Source organism: Chiroxiphia lanceolata, chromosome 11 (genome assembly GCF_009829145.1).
Source record: "Chiroxiphia lanceolata isolate bChiLan1 chromosome 11, bChiLan1.pri, whole genome shotgun sequence".
Lineage (NCBI taxonomy): Eukaryota > Metazoa > Chordata > Aves > Passeriformes > Pipridae > Chiroxiphia > Chiroxiphia lanceolata.
This window is the reverse complement of record NC_045647.1, coordinates 3,775,541-3,796,052: the sequence shown is the minus strand read 5'-3', so window position 1 is coordinate 3,796,052 and position 20,512 is coordinate 3,775,541. Positions and strand designations below refer to the sequence as shown.

General features: G+C 39.5%; 1 protein-coding gene across 1 annotated transcript in view; it reads left to right on the top strand.

Annotated features, from left to right (window-relative positions):
* PPP4R2 (protein phosphatase 4 regulatory subunit 2) overlaps positions 1–18,447 on the top strand; it is a 28,401-nt gene extending 9,954 nt beyond the window's left edge. The window contains exons 3-9 of the mRNA XM_032699110.1: positions 8,068–8,238; positions 12,728–12,821; positions 13,645–13,682; positions 14,003–14,077; positions 14,480–14,623; positions 14,897–15,165; positions 16,098–18,447. Of these exons, the coding sequence (XP_032555001.1) occupies positions 8,068–8,238; positions 12,728–12,821; positions 13,645–13,682; positions 14,003–14,077; positions 14,480–14,623; positions 14,897–15,165; positions 16,098–16,411 (1,105 nt within the window). The 3' untranslated portion in view covers positions 16,412–18,447. The remainder of the gene's footprint in view (positions 1–8,067; positions 8,239–12,727; positions 12,822–13,644; positions 13,683–14,002; positions 14,078–14,479; positions 14,624–14,896; positions 15,166–16,097) is intronic.
* Positions 18,448–20,512: the final 2,065 nt, after the last annotated feature.

Below are 20,512 nucleotides of genomic sequence, written 5' to 3'. Positions count from 1 at the left end.
TAACGTGTTCTTCAGCTGTGTGTTTCCATAACTAAGTCCTAATCTTTGTTGTTCCTGGCAGTAGCCGTAGTAATTTGCAAGCAGTAGAGAGATGAACACTCACTACTGAAGTAGATGAAGTTCTAATGTCTGACAGTTTCTGTGGCTCCTCAAGGAGAGCAAAGACTTAATTTAGGCTGACAACAATCAGTGAGTGAAAATGGAAAAACACCTTCTGTGCTTGTGGGAAATACCAGTTTTTCCTCTTTGGAGCCCTTCAATATATTTTTAATTAAAGTGAAAGGTAACATGAGGTCAAATGGTACTGAAGATAAAACGTGAGAGTGTTTTAATTTTCCATGAGTTATCAGGTGAAAGGGAACCGGATGCTCCCCCAGGAAGAGTGTTTGCCAGCGTTTTCCTGACAGGAGCACACTGTTTACAGCAAGGCACAGTGTTCAGTAAATTCACCCTGCTGTAGCATCTCAAGTTTTAAAATTGATTGCTCATTCAGAAACACCCATAAAGGTTCTAGCACTTGCTTATGGCTTTAATGTCTGCTTGCCAGAAGCATGTGAGAAACCAGCCTGCATTGGTGCACTGGGGATTTTACTGTGTAAATCTGTTGTCATTGTTTGGAATTTCCCATATTAATCTGCACCGTGTGGATGGTGAAAATAGCAACAGTGTGCAAATCACGAGGCTAAAATGAATTGCATCAAAATAGTATAAAAAACCCCACAGGATGTAGAAAAATAAGTTTAAAATTCAGAGAATATTTGAAGCAAGAGTGGAATTAAGTAAGGAATGTTCTTCTACCTTGTACCTGAGTGCAGCTGCTTAAAGGAATGGCTCCGCTCCCTACCAGTCACATCACACATCATATTCTGCCTTATCTGCAGCATTAATTTTGTGGTTAGATTAGTGATCTACTTCACCACCCTGTGTGTGGGATCACAGGAATGTGTGGGAGCAGCAGAGCTGGCTTGCCCCTTTTGGTGTAGACCAAGGACAAGGTTAGGTTAGGACGTGATGTGGCAGCACCTCCTGCTCCGCGCTGGGATGAGATCCCCGTGGAACCTCAGCACGGCTCAACTCCCCGTTAGTGAGAGTTCAGTGCTTTTCATCCCAGAAGTTTTCAGAGGTATTTTCTGAAAAAATTGAAAGCCATTTCGCTACCCTTAAGCACTCCTGGTTAAGAAGCAATCTTTGTTTATATCATAAATAATGAAATAGTAATTCCTGAACAAGAACTAAAATATCAAATGGCAACAGGTTTGGGGTTTCTTATCTGTTGGTGTGGAAACTCTGGGAATTGTGTTTTACAGGCAGCCCTTAACAAGATTTTTAGCTTGTGCACCCCTTCTGTGTAGCTGTGTATTCCAGGTATCCTTGGTTGTGCCCAGTGTATAGATCTGCAGTTAGGCTGTGCTAGAGAAGGGAAGGATTGATACAGAACAATGGCATAAAAAAGGTAGAGGGAGTAGGCTTTGCCTTCCAGCCCAAAGAACAGAGATATCTGAGGGAAGAGATGAGTGTCCTCGGTCTCCTTTCTCCCCCAGAACTGCAATCCATCAGTTCTCTGTGCAGCTTTAGCCACACTGGCTGCTGGAGAGGATCCCTTGGATGCGTGTTCCGTGTGCTGTGCCGCTGCCAGGGAGTCAGGGAGCGGGACAGGCCGTCCTGGGCAGGCTCCCCTGTGCTCCCTGCTGCTGCTCTTTCACAGCCTGGGGGAAGGGAACCACGCTGGGGCCTCTCCTGCCTGGGATAAGTCCTGTGCTCCCTGGTGGCAGAGATGGGCCTTTGATCTGGGAAGTGGCATATTCGGTGTAGTCCACAGTGTTCCTGTTTGGATACATCTTGCATTAAGGCTGTGGAAGAGCATGCTGCAAAGTTTGCTGCCTTGCCAGGGGTTTGAATTGGGTGTGTGATTGCTGAGTGCTCTTCATTTTCTCTGCCTTTTCACTTTCCAAATTATTCTGGAGATCCCATTGATAGACCAGAATAGAAAAGGAATTAACTTGTTTTGGATGAAACTTTAATTTTGCTTTTGACAGCCTAGGGAAATTACTGTGTCTTGGAGTATATCTTCATCTTCTGTGAGCTCTAGAACAAGGCAGGAAAGAGAAGAAACAGTTATTAAAGTTGGCAAGTTATTTCACTTTAAAACACCTGTTTCCTCCTAGCAGGTCTCTGTGGGAGTGTAATCTAAGTGAACAGTAATTGGGGGGGCAAAGGTAATACGAGTGACTCATATCTCTTGTTACATGTTACTTAAATCCCTCAGGGATTGTCCTCTGGTTCTTTCCTTCTGTATTCTGAGGGCATTGCCTTAAAATCAGTTCAGCTGAACATGAATTATTTGCATCCTAAATATACTAATTTATATATATTTTTTTTTAATTTCTACTGTCAGAGAGCCAATAGCAGAAGAGTAGAGAGGGAAGTACTCCCTTGTACTAAGTTCTGATACTTTTTATGGCCTGTTCAATGAACAGAATCAATAGTAGATCTACTTGTTTTCATTTTATGTTCTGTGTGGTGTGTAGCATGTCTCCAAAACAGATGGCATCCTCTTAAAATTTAAATCAAGTAATTTTGTAATGAACTTAAACACTGTGAAATCTGAAGACAGACATTCCACCAGGACTCCTGGGACTCTTCATGTTTTAAGTACATAGTTGGGTCTGTAGAAGCTTAACATCTCTTCAATATAATGTTTTTCTTAATTAAACCTGTAATCTGTGAAGCAATTCCAGAAAGATTTATGAAATAATTGCAGTACTTTCATTTCAGGAGGTAGCCTTGTTTCAGGCACTCTGAATTCTTCCTCCTGTTCATCAGTTAATTTTAGGTTTTGTCCTGCTTTGCTTCCATGGGTCTTACTGGAGTTTGCACCTCGAAATCTGTAGAGTTTGTCTGAAGTGTGTAAGCCATATGTGTTATCTTAGGGTTATGTCTGATGTTTTATTGCAGTTGCTAAAAAGGGAGATGGATAACTCAGTCTGGTTGTTTCCTGCACTTGGGGAGACTTGCAGTCCACCCTCCCCTTCATGTCCAAGCCCTGTGGTGGTGTTGGGAGCAGCGTTGTAACAAAGCCTTCCAGTGGAGCACTAAATGCACGAGAGCCCTGTGTTGCTAGTCCAACATGGATAGTTTTCCCTTAAAAATAGCAGGGATTTTCATGTTCGTCAGGTCTTGCCCAAACAACTTTGTTAGATGTTTCAGGCTTTTTGCTCTCCTTGTTGAAATCCGATCTCCCAAAGTGAAGATACCAAAGTGGGAAAAGAATCAAATATAAAATCTTGTCCAGTGGTCAGAATAAAATATCAGTTCTCTCTGATATGCAAAACTAGTGCAGATATTGGCAGAGGCTTCTCCTCCTCCCCGGTAACCACTGCGGTGAGTGAGAAAGCTGCTCCCTCAGTTCCACCACACAAACATTTTGAATAAGCAGGAGATAAGGGAATGGGAGAATGTCTTTTGCACTCTGGGAGTGATATGATGAGATTATTTCCATGTAAAATGCAATTTTGTTTCGATGTGCATGTTTGGAAGGATGAATTCTATGCAAATTGTGTTAGTACAGACACGATCATTCCTTGCAGGCAACTTTGTGCTGGTAATTCTTTTAAATCAAAGCATTGCATCAGATTGCTTGACCTGCTTTCTAAGGTGACCCTTGTCCCTTGTTGAAGATGCCATTCATCAAATAGAATTGGTGGATTTCTAAACTTGGTTGGCAAACTTTGATTCATCTGCAGATGGATTAGTTTCAGCAGAAAATCATGTAGTTCATGTGCAGATGTGAAATAGTTTGCTTTTATTAGAGAACAGAATTACTTAGGATCGTGTTCTTCTGTGTTTCTGCCTTGGCAGTGTTAGGTGGTGCCCCTTGTCTAAATTAGTGTCTCTTTTTGTTGTTGTTTTTTATTATTCTTCCCTGTGCAGTGGAGATATTTTTGCTACCTCATCAACTTTCAGTGACTCAGTGATATTGTAGAATTGTTCTAACTGTAGAATTCCCTTACACTCCTTTGTGGTTTTATCACAGGGCTTCACTTTCTTGTCTTCACCCAGTAATTTTGACCCCATCCTGGGGTTTTGTGTAGTTGTGTGGGGAACTTCTTAAAAACCAATTATTTATTTGTGATTTTTTTTTTTCACAGCCTGTCATTTCATTTAATCTCTGCTTGCTCATTTCATGTCTTCCCCACCCTTTTTTAGCCTTTTGTCATGCTGCCTCTCTAATTACATGTAAATCTTCTCAGGACTTGCTTATGTTTCTCATACAATTGGCTGTTTGGTCAGGTGCTGTCTGCTTTTCTGTTTGATTTCTGTAGAACTCAACTGAGTTTCTCTGTTCTATTCTTAATTTTTACTCAAATTGCAAGGTCAGGGTCTGCACAGGGGTACAATATTAGGGTGTAAAACATCTTTTCATACTTCAAAGCACATTATTAGCAGGTGTTAAATCTAGGGCATGGTAGTATTGTTTCTGAAGGTATTTTTACAGATCACACAGTGCTCTCAGGAACTTTTTTCTTCAAGTGGCTATAAAAGCTCTCAAAGTTGCTGGTACAAATTCCCAAGCTGCTGTAGTGGACAGGAAGAGCATGGTTTGGAAGAAAAGGCTGATTATGTACAATGCTGAGTGGGAAGAGCAAGTATTTATAAACAAGCTTGCTCAGAAGAAAGCACAAACAGTATTTTCTCCATGGCATTTCTTCAGTTTGTTTCTTTTACAGAACTTAAAATGTTTCAGTTATTTTCCAGTGTATAAAACTTAATGAGTTTATTCATAAAGCTGTGTGGAAGAGTTTGGCTCTTGATTTAACTAAAGAAGGTATTGACCAAACTTTTATTAGTTTTGGGGTCTCACATTTTGTAACAAAGCAGCCAAAATAGAGATTTTTCATCTTAATGCTGAAGTTGTTCTCAGGGAGCTTGTGATACATATGGAAGTTTTTTCTTTTCCTGAAAGCAGATATTTGGCACTTGTTTGTCTCTTTTGTTGTCTGGCTTCCTGAGCGACCAGTCTTTCAGTGTATGGGGATAACTTAAAATTTGTACAAATGTAGATATAGGTTGCTAACTAGGAAGATATACTGGTTTTAATCTTAATTTTTTTCTGTACTGGCCAACAGTTCTACCCATGGTTTATGAACTAGTTGTTTTTTTCTGTGGATGAGATACAAGTGAGTTTGTAGAGTTCAACTGATCCAACTTCTACATGGCATTTTCATGGACTGGTGAAACAGGAAAGGTGACTTTGATCTTGTGACACTCACTTTTGATCACTTCCACGAAGTAAATGGGAACTGAGAAAAATCTTACTGTCCCTGCAGAAACGATTTTATGTTTTTGGTCAGAAGTGGGTTTATTATTTTAACAACACTGAGGGCAGGGGAAGCACGAGACAGTCTGTGGCTTGGAAGCAGTTTGCAGTTGGGACTGCAGTTACATCTGAGATTGCACTGTGACTGTCCCCCTTGCCTTTGGCCACTTTAGCTTTCACACAGCTGCCAGTGCGGCCACAGCAGCAGGAATTCACCAGTGCTGAAAAAACTGCTTGAGAAACACAGCAAGGCTGTGCTGAGCCCCTGCTGCTGTGGTTACACTGCTTCTAGCAACAGCTTGCTGAGTTGATTTAAGCTGCTGTTGCTATATCTGGATTAGGCGTAGTCAGGCTTGTGACTGCAGGCTGAGTTTGTCCTTAAACTCTGCTGCCTCTGTTTGTAGCCTGTCCTGTGTCACCTGGTCAGCAGACAATTAGGAAATGTTTTGGAATACAGGGCAAAAGATGCTTTTTATGTCAGTAGTTCAGTGTGTTGCAGATACGAGTTCTCAGCCTTTTTATAATAGAAGAAATACTAATTAAAAATACTTGAGTTTAAAATCCAAGTGATAATTTTCTAGACTTCTGTGTAGGGGCAAAATGTTTTGTTCTTTGTTTTCTGTAACTTCAGCATTGTAAAGGGAGCTGTGGGTGCTGCTTTTGGGCAGTAGATGGACATTTTTAACTCTGTTGATTTATTTCAGCAACACAACACTGATGGGTTAATAGTCTATGAAAAGATAAGTGTTACTATTTAGCAAGAAATAAGTAACAATGAAAACAAAGAACAGCTCAGTTTTTGAAGTGTGGAAATATATCTAAATGGGGTTGTCAAAGAATGTTTAGAATGATAGTGGAATCCCTTTTCATGAGACAAATAAAGCTCTTGGGACGCTCTGGGGGGAGTAATCCCACCCTGTCATAGGATTATTTACTGTGGGTTGTGATATGTTTGTGTATTAAATCTGTGATTTCTTACAAACACTTTGGTTTCATGGTAAGAGCACTGCAGAGTTGGGCAGCTTTTTTAATTTGGCATTTGTGGTAGTAATGCCTCATATTGTATATTGGACCATTATAGCATTCAGCTTTGGGGGTAGAAGGCTGATTGGAGACATAATCCAGTAAGAGTCAGTGGTGGTGTTTAACCTATCCAGGCTATTCCCTTTTGGGACCTTGGTATTTATTTATTTATTCATTATTATTATTATTCACTAAGTCCTTCAGTCCCCTCTGTTGTGAGGTGTTTAATGGTCCCCCATGAAGGAGAACAGAGGTTTACTTTCCTCTTCATATTTCTCCCGTTCTCACAAATTTATCATTCCTAATAAATGATGGGGGCTTTGTGTTTGGGTCTCTGTAGATAAACCTGAGCTGTGTTTCCCCCCTTTTCATCTCATAATTGCTACTCTGAGACAAGGGAGAAAATTAGAGCAAAGATCCCATGGCACTGCTTTTCTGGTGAAAGGAGGTTGATATGGCTTCTTTGGCCTGTGGTTTGAGATTTGGTTGTGCTGGTGCTGGAGAAACAAATATCATCATTTGCTTGGGTCATTCACAGCACAGATTGTGGTATGAGCCCCACAGAAGGTCAGGTGTTTTGTAGGGTTGAAAATGGTTAGGCTATCAAAGGCAGCCTGTAGAAATAAAGCCTTTGGCAAAATAGTTTTATATCTAGTTTAATATTTCTTTGAGCAGGAGCTGAAGGGCTGTCCAGGGGCTCACATTTTATGCCTGTTTGATTTGAGTCTGTTCCTACCAGATTGTGTATGTTACAGATCAATGTCAAAGATCATTTTCTCTCTTTCTTTATTGTTGGCTTGTTATTCCCTGTTACTGCTTTTTCTCTACTAGCATCTCCATCCTGTGAAAGCTCCTGCATCAACAATAATAGAAGAAAATCGATAGTGAACTAAATCAGTTGTTTTCAAGTTGCTCCCTGTGCTGCTCAGACATGAACAAGCCAGAGGAGGCCCCAGACGGCTCCTGTGGCTGTTGTGTGAGGCAGTGGGTGTAGAAGGAAGCACTTGTCTGCTGCAGGGAGAGACCTTTTCTTGAAAATTTCAATTTATAAAATTCTGTAAATGATAAAACTTGAAGCTGTAAGGCAGAAGGTAATTTGGAAACATCTTAATAGATTACTTACTGTCCTGGGAATGTTTATCGGGAGTCAAAGTTGTTTTGCTGAGTTACTCATCAACGAGCTCTGTGATACAAAATATATTTGCTTTTTTGAGAAGAAGAGGTACTGATAAATGCTTCTAAGGTGCACAGAGTTACAAAAGGCTTTTAGTAATGTTTTGTAAAGGAAGGAGATAATGCTGTGTACAGTTACTGCATGGAGTTCTTGTTTTGGTGTGGTGGGGTTCTTCTTTTATTTTTCTTTTTTTCCTCGACCTGTTGTGAGCTCAGTGAGAACTTGAGGCAGTCTGTAGGTTCACTTTACACTGTATAGAACACATGCACATGTCACATTCAGGTTGGCATTGTCAGTGGATATTGGTTCTTCAAGGAAATGCTTTACTCTGCTACTAATGACTTGTGTTACATTGTTGTACTATAATTGTTTAAATAGTTATCGTGCTTTAAATTCAGGAAGGAAAATAATAGTGCATTAGTTGCCTTGTTTATCTTAGAACTGGCATACCAGAGTGAATGTTGTTATGCAAACATAAACTTACACTGTTTTTCTTTGGGTTTAGGACTGACTTGCATATGTCTTAATGTCTTAATTCTTGTGTTTTTTGCAGGGTTCAGTGGTCTCAGTTTAAAGGCTATTTTATTTTCAAACTGGAGAAAGTCATGGATGATTTCAGAACCTCAGCTCCTGAACCAAGAGGGCCTCCCAATCCAAATGTGGAATATATTCCCTTCGAAGAGATGAAAGAAAGAATCCTGAAAATTGTCACTGGATTTAATGGGTATGTATCCTTTGTTTTCTAAAATCAGGATAACAAACTTTTTTCCTAGTTTTTAACATAGTAGTTTATATTGTCTGTCTGTGATTGTTCATTTTGCTTCCTGAAGTAGCTGAGCAGAAGCAAATATGCACTTTGGATACATTACAGTAGTTCCAGAACCTTATTATTTTGTCTTTGAAAATGATGACATCCTGTGACATCATTCACTTGGGTTTTTTCAATGTGCAGTTAGTTTTTAAACAATGCAGTTCAAAGAAGCATCATATTACTGTGTGCATTTAAGAGGTTAAATAGATAGTAATGTCAGATTTCTTCAATATATTTCGAAATACCTAATGGAAAGAAGTCTTCTGGTGTTGAGTTCTCAATTGTTTTGTGGAGGTTCAGTGGCTTTTGAAGAAATCCTGCTCTGATAACAGGGTAGGACGAGGAGGCAAAAGTGTACCTGGGTTGCAATTGTAAAATTACTGCAGATTCAGATTTGTAGCTGGGGTGGTACTTACTAATGAGGGACTTGGGGTGTTTATCTGTGCTGACAGTGTCCTAGATTAAAGTGTATCTGTGCCCTTTGCTGCTTTCATCATTTTGGAAGTTTTTATTTCCTTTCAAATAAAGCTCCTGATTTTTTTTGTCTTATTTGGTGTGTCTTTTTTAATACCTTGCACAGTATTTTTGTTGTTTCTAAACTGGATTAAATACTTGCCATAAGCTGAGTCATCCTGTTTGTGAGGCTTGGTGCTTGTTAAGAAAAATACTGGAAGTCTTTCTCAGCTTGTTAATAAATGGGGATGTTCCTAATCTTACCTCCCTGTTACACTGAAATTTCAGCTTTGGAGGTGCTACTAACACATCCTTAGTATTGTATTTTGAGTCTATGTTGATAATTTACACTGTCATTTCCATACTACTTCATTTATTTGCAGTTTAAGTGTCTCACAAGTCAGATCTCCTCTTCCCCCTGCAGTTGCTCTCGTGTAGGAGACTTCTAAGAATGTGAAATTCAGCTTGTTCTCAGCCACCCAATATTTATACCGGGCTACTTCACTGCAGGAATTTAAAAACAAACCTATCCTTTATGCTCAAGTCTGCCTCTCTCTCGCCTCCCCCAGCTTTTTGTTAATGCTCCGTTGGCCACAGAATGGGTAATGTTCTCCCAGGGACAGCTAATGAATGGGCTGCTGTTATCTGCTGTTGTTCCCAAGTGCACCGAACAAACCTCTGGATGGCCGAGTCTGGAGCTTTCCCTGTGCCTGTGCTGTTTTCATCCCCGGCTGGAGCTCTCAGGGAGCTCAACTTCCTCCTGCCTTGCAGAGAAGCTCCCAGGCTCTGAGGCAGCAAACTGCACCCATTAATTACCGTAAAGAAAGTAAAGATGTTTCAGATCTCAGGTTGTAGAGTGGTTCATTCAGCAAATCCTGTGACCCCCACAGAGAGGGTATGATTGGGAAATCTGAATCGGTTACTTACCAAAAAGTAACAGCAGCAGGTTCTGGGTGGTGTGATCAGGTATATTCAGCATCTCTTTAGAGTTGTGGATGTCACTCCAGGGTGCCAGAGCAGAGAAGGAGGCTCCTCGATGTGACCTTATTATTGGGATGTTTTTATTAGTGTTTGTTTAAAAGAGTGAGGGAAAGAGTTCATTAAAACGAGCACGTTTTTGAACAACTTTTCTGTTTAGAGTTGAAGAAGTAACAAATAAGGAATGACCACAATGTTTCAGGGTCTTTGTAGCTGAAGTGTCTTTCAAAGAAAGCACAGACTGGCTTTCTAACCTGTCTGTATCTTACTTGGCATGTTGTCAGAGGCTTTCAGAGCCAGATTCTCATGTTGTTCTTTACAACTGCTTTGGAGTAGGGACTTTTCAAGACTTGCCTTTTTTTTTATCCTATGTTAGTAAAACAAAGTTTCAGTATAAGTTATTGAAGACATGTGAAGACAAAGAAGTCTTCACAGCATGAATAAAGTAGATCATAATCCAAATTTTCTTTTAAGTATATTTTTTTGCCACAATTTAATATAGCTTGTAATATAGTCATAAGTAATTTTCCTAGATGTCTTCTGAATCCCGTCTGTGCAATGAATTTTTGGGTTGTAATTCATTCTGAACTGTAGTGCTGGAAGTGCAGTTTTGAGTGTGTTCGTATAGAATTTTAAGTGGTTACCTTAAGTAGGCACATCAGGACTATTCATGCAGCTCATGTGCTGAACTAATTAGATTTCTGAGCATTTACAGTCAATTCTCATACTGCTCACAAACTTCTACATTGGTGTTCCTGTATAGATTTGCACCAGTTTAAGTTAGTTCTATTTTAAGATCACTTTGTTAAAGTATTTTAAAGCAACAATTTCACCAAAAAGAGTTCCTGAGGTAAAGTTTACTTTGGGTTTTGCCAACTGAAAACATTTACAAATGCTGAAGGAGTTCCCTGCAAAGGCTGTGATAATGTGACACCGGGTGCCATCTGCTGCTCAGAACACGAAGTTCAGTCTGCTCCGGAAAATTTTGGAGGGAAATGAACTGGCTTTTGCTTTTGTTTGAACTTTTTATAGTTGAGAGTAAAATACAAAGGCAGCTTTTACTTCTGGAGTTAAATGCAGGCTGCACACTCCTGAATTTGCTTATTCCCAAGTAAGACAGAACTGGGTTGATGTTCCAAAATACTTCCTGTCACAGCATTCCTGAATTACATGAGGTACAGCTAAATCCAAATTGGCCAGGCAGTGATTCCCCAGGATGTCTTATAGATCTGGCTGATGGAAAATAATTTAAAATTCAGTGTATGTTTTCTTTCTGAGGAATAAATCAATTTTGAATTTAAAAATAGCAAAATCTCTTTAATTATGGGCTTCTCAACCCAAACCCAAAATGGCCATCACAAGAAACAGTAGATCAAATTAGTGTTGTATCTATGTGGAAAAGTTAACAGATCAAGTAAATTCTTTGTGACTTAGAGTTGAGAACTTTGTTAAAAGAAGGCACTGCACAGAAACTCAACATTATGAATATGGTTGGACTTGATGATCTTAAGGGTCTCTTCCAACCTTGATGATTCTATGATTCCATGAAGAATTTGGTTGTCAAATGACTGCTGGTTGACCAAGAGTTGCTGAAGACCAAGGGAAGGGAAATTAATGGTGACAGAACCATTGTCAAGCTTCAGAGCCTTTGTGTAATAAACTGAATTAAAAGGAACACTTGTTCCTGTGTTTTTTTTCGGGTTTGTTGAGGATTAGAATTTCCTCAGTAATATCATGTACAGGCAGTTCTGAAAAACATAATTAAATTGTTGATACTTAGTCACTCTGATTACTACTTGCTTTTAGTTAAAGTGAAGTGTCATGTGGGATGATTAATCGTAGCTGTGCTGACCTGTTTGTGCTGAGCTGGGGGCAGGTCTGTGCATCTCTAAGATGTGGCTTTTTAGCTAATGAACAAAGCTGGAGATACAGACTATGTTAGCTAATGAAACAGGCTGAAAACACCATGTACTGAGTTCCTCAGGAAATAATAAAAGGTGAATTTTGACAAAAATCGACAGTATAGGGATATATACACACACCCATGTAAGTCTGTATTGATACTGCTCTGGATTTGTTGTATTGCCATTCAAGAAATGGTTCTTAAATATTGTATTGTGCCAAATATTCCTCTTAGATAAATTTTTATAATGCTTATGGCTTCATCTTGAACTGTAAAATGCATGATTCTTTATTGGTTTACTGAAATATTTTTGTCAGAAGTTTGTCAAAATGTGACACTGAACTTGGGATGAAGGTGTGTGACATCTCAGGTAAATGTCTGTAAAGCATTGCCTGTCTGGAAGGTCAGGGATGAAATTCAGTGCAGAGTTGTCAAAACCCAAAATGTGTGAATGTGGTTCTTGTGAGTTTATACATCACTCTGAGTTTAATTATTACATTTTTAAATTAAATTTTATTTATTAAATTTTTCCTGATCTGTTCCCTGATAGATAAGTACACTGTCCAGTTGTGGCAAAATAGAGTGTTTGTAACAGCTGAAGTATAATGGTTGTGCTGATTCCAACATTTAATGCTTTATCTGTAACTGTGTTTTGTAAAACATGAAATAAACTACAAGTTGAGACTTTTTTAGCTCTAGTGTGTATGACTCAAATTTGTTTTGAATCACCATTTCTACTCTGTGTATTGGAATAATACAGTCAGAAACTTTACTGTTGATGATCTGATTTCCTTTTTGTTGTTTTATTGAATCCTTTGAGTTGTGGGATGATACATTTAGGATTCTGCCTGTGTTTTGTGCTGCTGAGCACAGAAGACAGAGCTTTGTGTATGAGACAGGAAAAAATAAAGCCTCAAATTACCTCCTTGTATTGCTAATAGTAACAAATTTCACTGCTGTTTTCGTTCCACCTTCTCAATTAGGGAGAGAAAGCAGTAATGTTGTTGCTTCTTAACAGTCATACTTGTGAAAATAGAATTAAATTGTCGTAAATCTATTTCATTGCAGCATCCCCTTCACTATTCAGCGACTCTGTGAGTTGCTGACAGATCCTAGGAGGAATTACACAGGAACAGACAAATTTCTAAGAGGTGTGGAAAAGGTATGTACTTTTCTGAGAGAACCCAGCTCCACAGTCCCAGCCCCCACTGAATAACTTCCCAATTGCTCCCCGAGGTCTCGTGGTTTCACTGTGGCTCAGAGTACAGCCAATGGCTGCTCTTAAGTGTTTGAGTTTTTGTACCTTTCAGCATCGAAAAGCACTTCTCAAATAACTTAAGACATAAAAATGAATCTCAGGGCTGCAACTGTTGTGTTTCCTAATCACTGTGCAGTACTCCAGCTGTAGTTTGTGGAGGGTGTATTGCCACTTTTTATACTAAGTCCTAGTTAGAAAGAATTAGCTGAAATAATTTGAATTTTTTGATCAGGCATTTCCTTCCACATTTGAGTTCAGAGTAGACCCAGAGGTGAAGGAGAAGGGAGGCCCCTTCCCCACAGTGTCTTTTGTTTCAGTATTTAAATCCCATGGTGTAGAGGACTGTGCCTTCAGGAAAGCACAGATGTCATGTATTTTATAACCTATGTCAGAATGTGGGATTGTTCAAAAGTCAGTAACAGACTTTCAGGATGTGCTTCCACAGAGGATTTTGTAGCATTTCTGAATCCTTTGTTTTCCAGAGATCCTTCAGTTAAAAATTACAAACACCTGGGCCTGAGGCTTGATGTGCTGGTCTTGTTAGGACAGTAACCCACTTCAAAAAATACTGAATTTTAGTGTAGTTATGGCCTGACTTGGTAAGAGGGAGCAGATATATTTTAACAGATATGGCCAAAATCCTGTAACTCTTAAGTTTTGGGATGCTGTCAAAAGCTGAAGCTTCTGTTTCTGAACTCTTGATGTGTTTATTGTTTGTGTGTTACAGAATGTCATGGTTGTCAGCTGTGTATATCCATCTTCAGAGTGAGTATAATCTCCTTTTCCATGAAACTTCAAGCTTGTGTTAGTAACAGGGAGAACGTGTGTGTGTGTGTCTGATGTATTTCTCTTGTTGGCAGCAGTTGTATCTCAAAGACAGACATACAGAGTTCATCTGTGGTTATCAATAGCTGAGTCAGCAGCAGGGATGGTGTCTGCAAGTGCAGTAATTTGGAAATGGATAAGTGGAGAACCCCTTGGGGACTGACAGTGGGGGCTCTTTAAGTTTGAGGGGTGGGGAATTTTGTGCAAACAAGCTTAAAGTAATTTATTCCTAACATTTTTGTTGTTGTTTTGTTTCTTAGGAAAAATAATTCCAGTAGTTTAAATCGGATGAATGGTGTTATGTTCCCAGGAAATTCACCAGGGTACTCTGACAGGTAAGTTTAGTTCCAGGAGATAACTTTTTCTGGATCAAAGCAAGGGAGTTCTGAAAACAGGTGGTTCAGATCCCTTATTGCCTGTTCTGATCCCAAATAGGTAGCCTTAAAAATATGTTACATGGAATAGTGGAGAAATGGGGTGGAGGAGGCATGAACATGCACACTGTGTACTCTGTATTTTGATCTCTTTGTAGCCTCATTGTTGAGAATGTTTTTTGTTATGCAAATTCTTTATCATTGTACGCAAGGAATGTTTTATTCAATGTAAAACAGCAAAGCACCCGATCTGTTTGTTTTGTTTTGTTGAATCTTTTAAACAAGGGTATAACTGCTTTCTGCCAAGTAGGAACAGATTACTTTGTTGAAGGCTGGGTTAACTTTTCATTTTTATTTTTAAAGATCTAATGTAAATGGCCCTGGAACCCCCAGACCAGTAAATCGAACGAAGGTTTCGTTGTCGACTCCAATGACAACAAACGGTTTGCCAGACAGCACAGAACATAAAGAACCAAGCTTGCAGCAAACAGAAGAGAAGAAACACAGGTTGGTTTAGGAGGAATGTGTTTTGAGTTTTTATTTTTCTCAGGTTTTTTAACTTACATTTTAAAAATAGTTTAAAAGAGACTGGCCATCCAAGGGATGCATAATGGAGTCTTAAATCAGAAGTGATGGCTTTGGGGTTTTGTTACAAGTGAGTTCTATTGTTATCTCTTATAGAGGGTTTAAACTGAAGTAGCTGCTACTATTTTTTAAAGTCTGACAAGATAGAGAATGTTTTTCTTCAGTAAAAGCTACAGCTGCTTTTCTTGCTTACAGTGAATCACCAGCAGCTGAACCAGAAGGTACTCAGAGCAGCCCAGTAAAAAATAAGCACTCTGAGGATGATCCCGCAGAAGCAGAAGGACATGAGGTAAAAAGACTTAAATTTGACAAGGAAGGGGAAGCCAGAGATACACCAAACCAAACTGCCTCCAGTGAAGTCTCTTCAGGCATGGGGGAAGAGACAGAAGCATCCTCCACATCTCAGGATAAAGAAAAAGATGCTACTTGTGCCAGACAGCACTGTACAGAGGAAGAGGAGGAAGGTACTTCAGATTTAGTGTCTTTGTGCATTTTCCAAGGAGTTGGGATTTTCTTTGCTGGAGACTGGTACTGTGGGATTGCTGAGTGCCTCCAGTTGTGCACAAGGATGAGCTGTTTATACTTCAGTTTTGCATAATTGAGAATTCCTGTTATTTCTGTTTCCTTTTTCCTACAACTCAATTTAAAACTTACAAAATGGTACAAATGGCAGTAAATTAAATCAGAGTGAAAACGGTGTACCAAGAATTCAAGAATCCCTCCTTTAGGGAATCATCAGGGGTTCTCATCCCTTCCCCAGGAGTGGGGTGTGTCATACCTGTGTTTGACTGTCCTTAATATAAATTACTGAAAACGGGTAAAAAGTTATGTTCTTTCACTGAGGAGACTGAGCAACAATCTCTCCACATCCTGTTAGAAAAATTACCTCACTCTAAGCACCTAAATTAAAATAGAACTGTAATTAAGAGACTAATTTAGGTTTTTACATATTCTCCAAATTTTTCTTTTTCTTTTTTCTTTTTTTTTTTTTTAATGGTGGCTCATACATTTGTAAAATTTCCCTTTAGATCATAATGGCTGTAGACTTGAAACAGTCATGTTTTCATCATTTCCAGAAGACTGTTTCTGAAGGCAAAGGAAGGAAGCAAGAAAAAGTCACTTGTTAGATGTGTCTTTACCCACGGAAGCTTAATTAAGTGATGCTTCCTGTTAAATAAAGTAACTGGCTTTTGTTTTATGGTATATTAGCACAGTTTGGATGTCCTGACGAAGGTGGCTCATGTTTTACATCTCCTAATGAAATCTGGGTTTGTCTGTTTTTCCTGCCCTTGGCTGTGTTGCGGAAGTGTTGCTCAGCACAGCTGGGAATGGAAAGTAGCAGGATTAAGGTATGTTTAAAAATGCTCCAATAATACTGTACTTTCCCTGTTTCTAGAGTCCTTCATGTCTCCCAGAAATGTTGGTCCAGACAGAAAAGATCAAGACAAAGACACTGAATCCTCGGGTGTGACCGAAGAGAGCTCCGAGGAGAACAGTCGGATGGAGGAGTCCGACCAGTCGAGGGCAGAGAAGGATTTACACTCGGATGACAGTGAAATTAGTGGGTCTGCCAGTAATGGAGCTGACTGCAGTGAAACAGAAGAGCTGGGGTCCTATGCTAGTGAAACTCCAGAAAATTCCTCAGAGAGCCCGATGGAAAACAGTGATGAAGCCACAGAAGCTGCAGATGAACCTATGGAGCAAGACTAATTTAAATAAACTTAGATGCAGTATTTTCCATAAGGCTCCGGTTTTACACTGTATAAATAATTTTATGTAATAAAGTGGACCTTTAGTTTTACAAAAAGAAGCAGGTTGTAAAATAAACTTCTCCATGGATTGAACCTTGAAAGAGTTGTACATGATAAGAACTGTGAATACCAGCTCCTTCAGGTCCTGCTTACCGCTGAACTTTCGTTTGGTCAAATCAGTGGTTTGTGTATAGTTTTTTTTATTTAGAATAAAAGTTTTTAAACTGGAAGGTAATTATAATTTTGACAACTTTTTTGGAGATCACCACACCTAGTTGTATGTAAGCAAGAAAGCTTTTTGTCTTGTCTTTTTCTGACAGCTCTAGCAGTTACTTCATATTTTGGTTACAGTTTCAACATTTGACATATGAAATAATGGGGTTTCAGGCTGGTTTCCAGACTTTTATTTGAATACACACTATGGAACCTTCTGTTGTGTGTTTAAAATGTGTTACATTTCACACACACATCTGTATGCACGCATGCACACCTGTGTGTACCCTCGCTGTTCTAAGGGGGAAAGGGTATATTTTTCTGTTTCTACAAAAGATAAATACAGCAAATACTTTTTCTATAGGGAAAGACTGAGTTCACCTCTCAAGGCACTTTGTTTTGCCTCTGGAAAAAACGAAACAAATGAAATCTGGCCCATACGAAACCCTGGAACTACTAACATTGTTGAAAACACCAGAGTAAACACATTCCAAGAGAACTGTTCCAATGACAACATTTTTGTACACTTCTGAGGTGCCTGAGTGAAAGGAGTTCGTTTATTTATGAGAAAATGTGCTTTATGTTGAGAACGTCGTAATTAAAACATTAGCTTAAACTTTTGTAGAAGAAATGTTTGAAAATAAGAAAATATCTGGGAAGAAATGAGCAGGTACTTGCCTTTTTTGAGCTTCTTGGAGCTTTGTGAATATTGTAGAGGAGTCTCAGAATTACTCTAAGGTTTGCAGATGGCATCGGTCTGATCACGGCACTGGATGGGAAGGAGGGATACGTGACCCTGGTCATGTACCTGAGCTACGAGGTTTAGGGGTGCATAGAAATCACCATGATTTGTATAACATTTTGGAAGTGAACTAAATATTTTTGAACATGCTACTTTGACAGCCAGTGTTACGTTTTTTTCAAACCAGCTCAAAGCACAAACTACTGCTTTAAACTCAATATTTTCCAGTTCCCATATTTAAAGACATGCAAGCTGCAACCTCCCAGTCACGATTACTGGCTGCCAAATTTATACCTGTTTCTTCAACTGTACCTTTTTGATATTTAGAATTTTTAAATTTCTGTAAAGTAGATTTTTTGTAGATTGTAATGAGTGCTCACTGCCATTGTGAAACGGTATATAATTGTATAATTTCTGTGTGTAAACTGAATGCTTGGGCTTTCAATACAGTATTCATATAAAGCAATAAATATTAATGTTATGAAATATCTGAGTACATTTTTATCACAATTGTCCCTCTTTGGTTTTAAGTTCACGTACCTGAAGTACAAAAATGACCTCTAAAATGCATGCTGATAGATTCTTGTACTACATGGTCTGCTTTGTATCGTTTGGGGGAAATTTAGGTTTTGATTAACACCAGAATTAATTTGGCTCAGTTGGAATATTTATGAAGTTATTTCTTGCTGATGTTACCTATCAAGTTGTGAGCAGACAGGATTCAGGGAGATGCTTGCAAAAAAAAAAAAAATATCGTATTGATCGAGATCCCCTTAAAGAAGGAAAATTGTACTTTGACTCATTTCCATTGTGCTGAAGGGTTGGATGTGTGTTATCAAACTAAAGGACTGAACCAAAATGATGAGATTAGGAAAGTTTAAGAATATAGTGACATCTTACAGTTCTTTTTTTTTTTTTTTTTTTTTAAATATTTTGCCAATGAGAAAATTTTAAGATTTCTAAGTTCAGAGATTTCTGAAATTTTCTTTTAGATTGTTTATTTGTGACGATATTGTCAATAAACTTGTTCTTTAAGCACCTGTGACCTTTCCAGATGTTTGTTTTAGCAGCATTAGTGCCACTCTTGCAGAGACCTGCAGAACTTTGAGGTATGGATCTGCAGCTTCTTTTAATGGCTAATGAAAATGGAAATTGTGCTTTAACCTCTCAGTAAGGACCTTAATCCTAACTGTGCACCTACATTAAATGAGATCTGCTTGAAATTCCCACACACCCCGCAGCATGTGGCTTCAAACTGCAAGAGAATGGGTTTAGATTGGATATGGGGAAGAAATTCCTGAGTAGTGGTGGTGAGGCCCTGGAATGGATTTCCCAGAGAAGCTGGGGCTGCCCCAGCCCTGGAAGTGTCCAAGGTTGGAGCAGCCTGGGATAATGGAAGGTGTCCTGCCATGGGCAGGGACAGGGGGGTGGAACCTGGGTGGGCTTTCAGGTCCCTTCCAGCCCAAACATTCTGTGATCCCATGATTCTGTGTTCCTGCACACAGCCAAATTCAATGTCCTACTTGTCTTCCATAAGGAAACGTGTGGTTGAACCCCAGAAAACCAGGCAGCAGGTGCTTTAGATCATTCATGGGTGTATTTCCTATTAAAAACTTGTGTAGGACCAGAATATAAATAGAAAGTGAAATGGAGTTTAGTTTTCAGAGTACAAGCTCGAAGTCAGCCCTTAATTCTGCTCTTGATATTAAAAAAAAAAAAAAAATTAAAAATTACTTCCTTGTAATATCCAAGATGCTCAGTCAGCCTTGATTTTTAAATCTCAGGAAATGCTTGGATGATTGCACTAGGGAGAGCTTTCCACTACAGCATGGATTTGGGATTTCTTTTGTAAATCCTCTTGGATCTACTGCTGACTTCAACAAAGTGAATTTCATTTTTAATACAAGAATAGTTCTGTGGGTTTCCAAGGCAGAGGCACCTCTGCAGCACTGACTGTTGTTTTTCAACATGTCAGCAGGAAATGCTCCTGGCCAGAAGAGTAGGTCGGAATTGCATTTCAGTTTATGCCTGACCTGGGGGATGCAGGAAACGGATGAAAAATATTTCTGCTGCTGCTTCAACCTGTGAGAAGTTTTGTGTGTGTGGTTTTTAGTCAAGCAGTTCTCTGAGAAGCTGCATCATGACAGTCCTGGGTCTGGAACAAAAGAAACAAACTTTAATTTTTAGCCTCTCTGTTAATTGTATGGAGGGAGGCGAATAAAACCAGAGCCAAAGCCTGATAGAACGTTAATTATGTGAGTTTTCTGTTGCAATAGTTTAGTGGCAACACAGTGATTTATTAAAAAAAAAATAGATTTTTCCTAGAATGGATGCCTTCTATTGACTGCAACTGTACAGAACACCCTTCTGCAATCCTCTGGCATTCTGATCAGTTCTAGGAAGAGATTAAAGGTTGTTTGTGTCTCTGTGTGTCTGAGGTCAGCGTGTTTCAGTGAGACAATCATGCATGAGGTGTGAATTGCCGGCAGCATCCCAGTTATAGCCCTCTATTGCCAACTGGAGACCCGTGTTTGTCATGTAAACTTTTGTTAGGCAGCTCTTCATCCTCTTTCGCTTCAAGGACATTCATGCCAGCAAATTCCTTCTGGATATCATGTGCTCTTAGTGTTTAACTGACAGTTTTGGCTCTGGAATGGGCACACACAGAGGCTGTGCCACCGCCTGTGCTCCCTGTACCTGTGTGTGGTGGGTTGCTCTGCTCCTGGGCCTCTCCCGAGGCTGGCAGTGGTGACAAGTTTATGGAATATCTTGTCTGTGTTTCTGTGTCCGTGAGCAGGTCCTGAGACACAAGGCACCTTATTCCCAGGATTCCTACAGCCTACCCAAAAGCAGTAATGCCAGCAACTCATCTGCTGCAAACTGGAGGTTTTGGGTTAGGAAGAGGAGAATGAGAGGGGCTCTCATCAGTGCATATAAATATCTCCAAGGTGGGTGTCCCAGAATAGTGCCAGACTCTGTTCAGTGGTGCCCAGTGACAGGATGAGGAGCAATGTCCATAAAATAAGGCTCAAGAAGTTCCACCTCAGCATGAGGAAGAACTTATTTACGCTGAGAGTGGCGTGCTGCCTCTCTCCCTGGAGACAT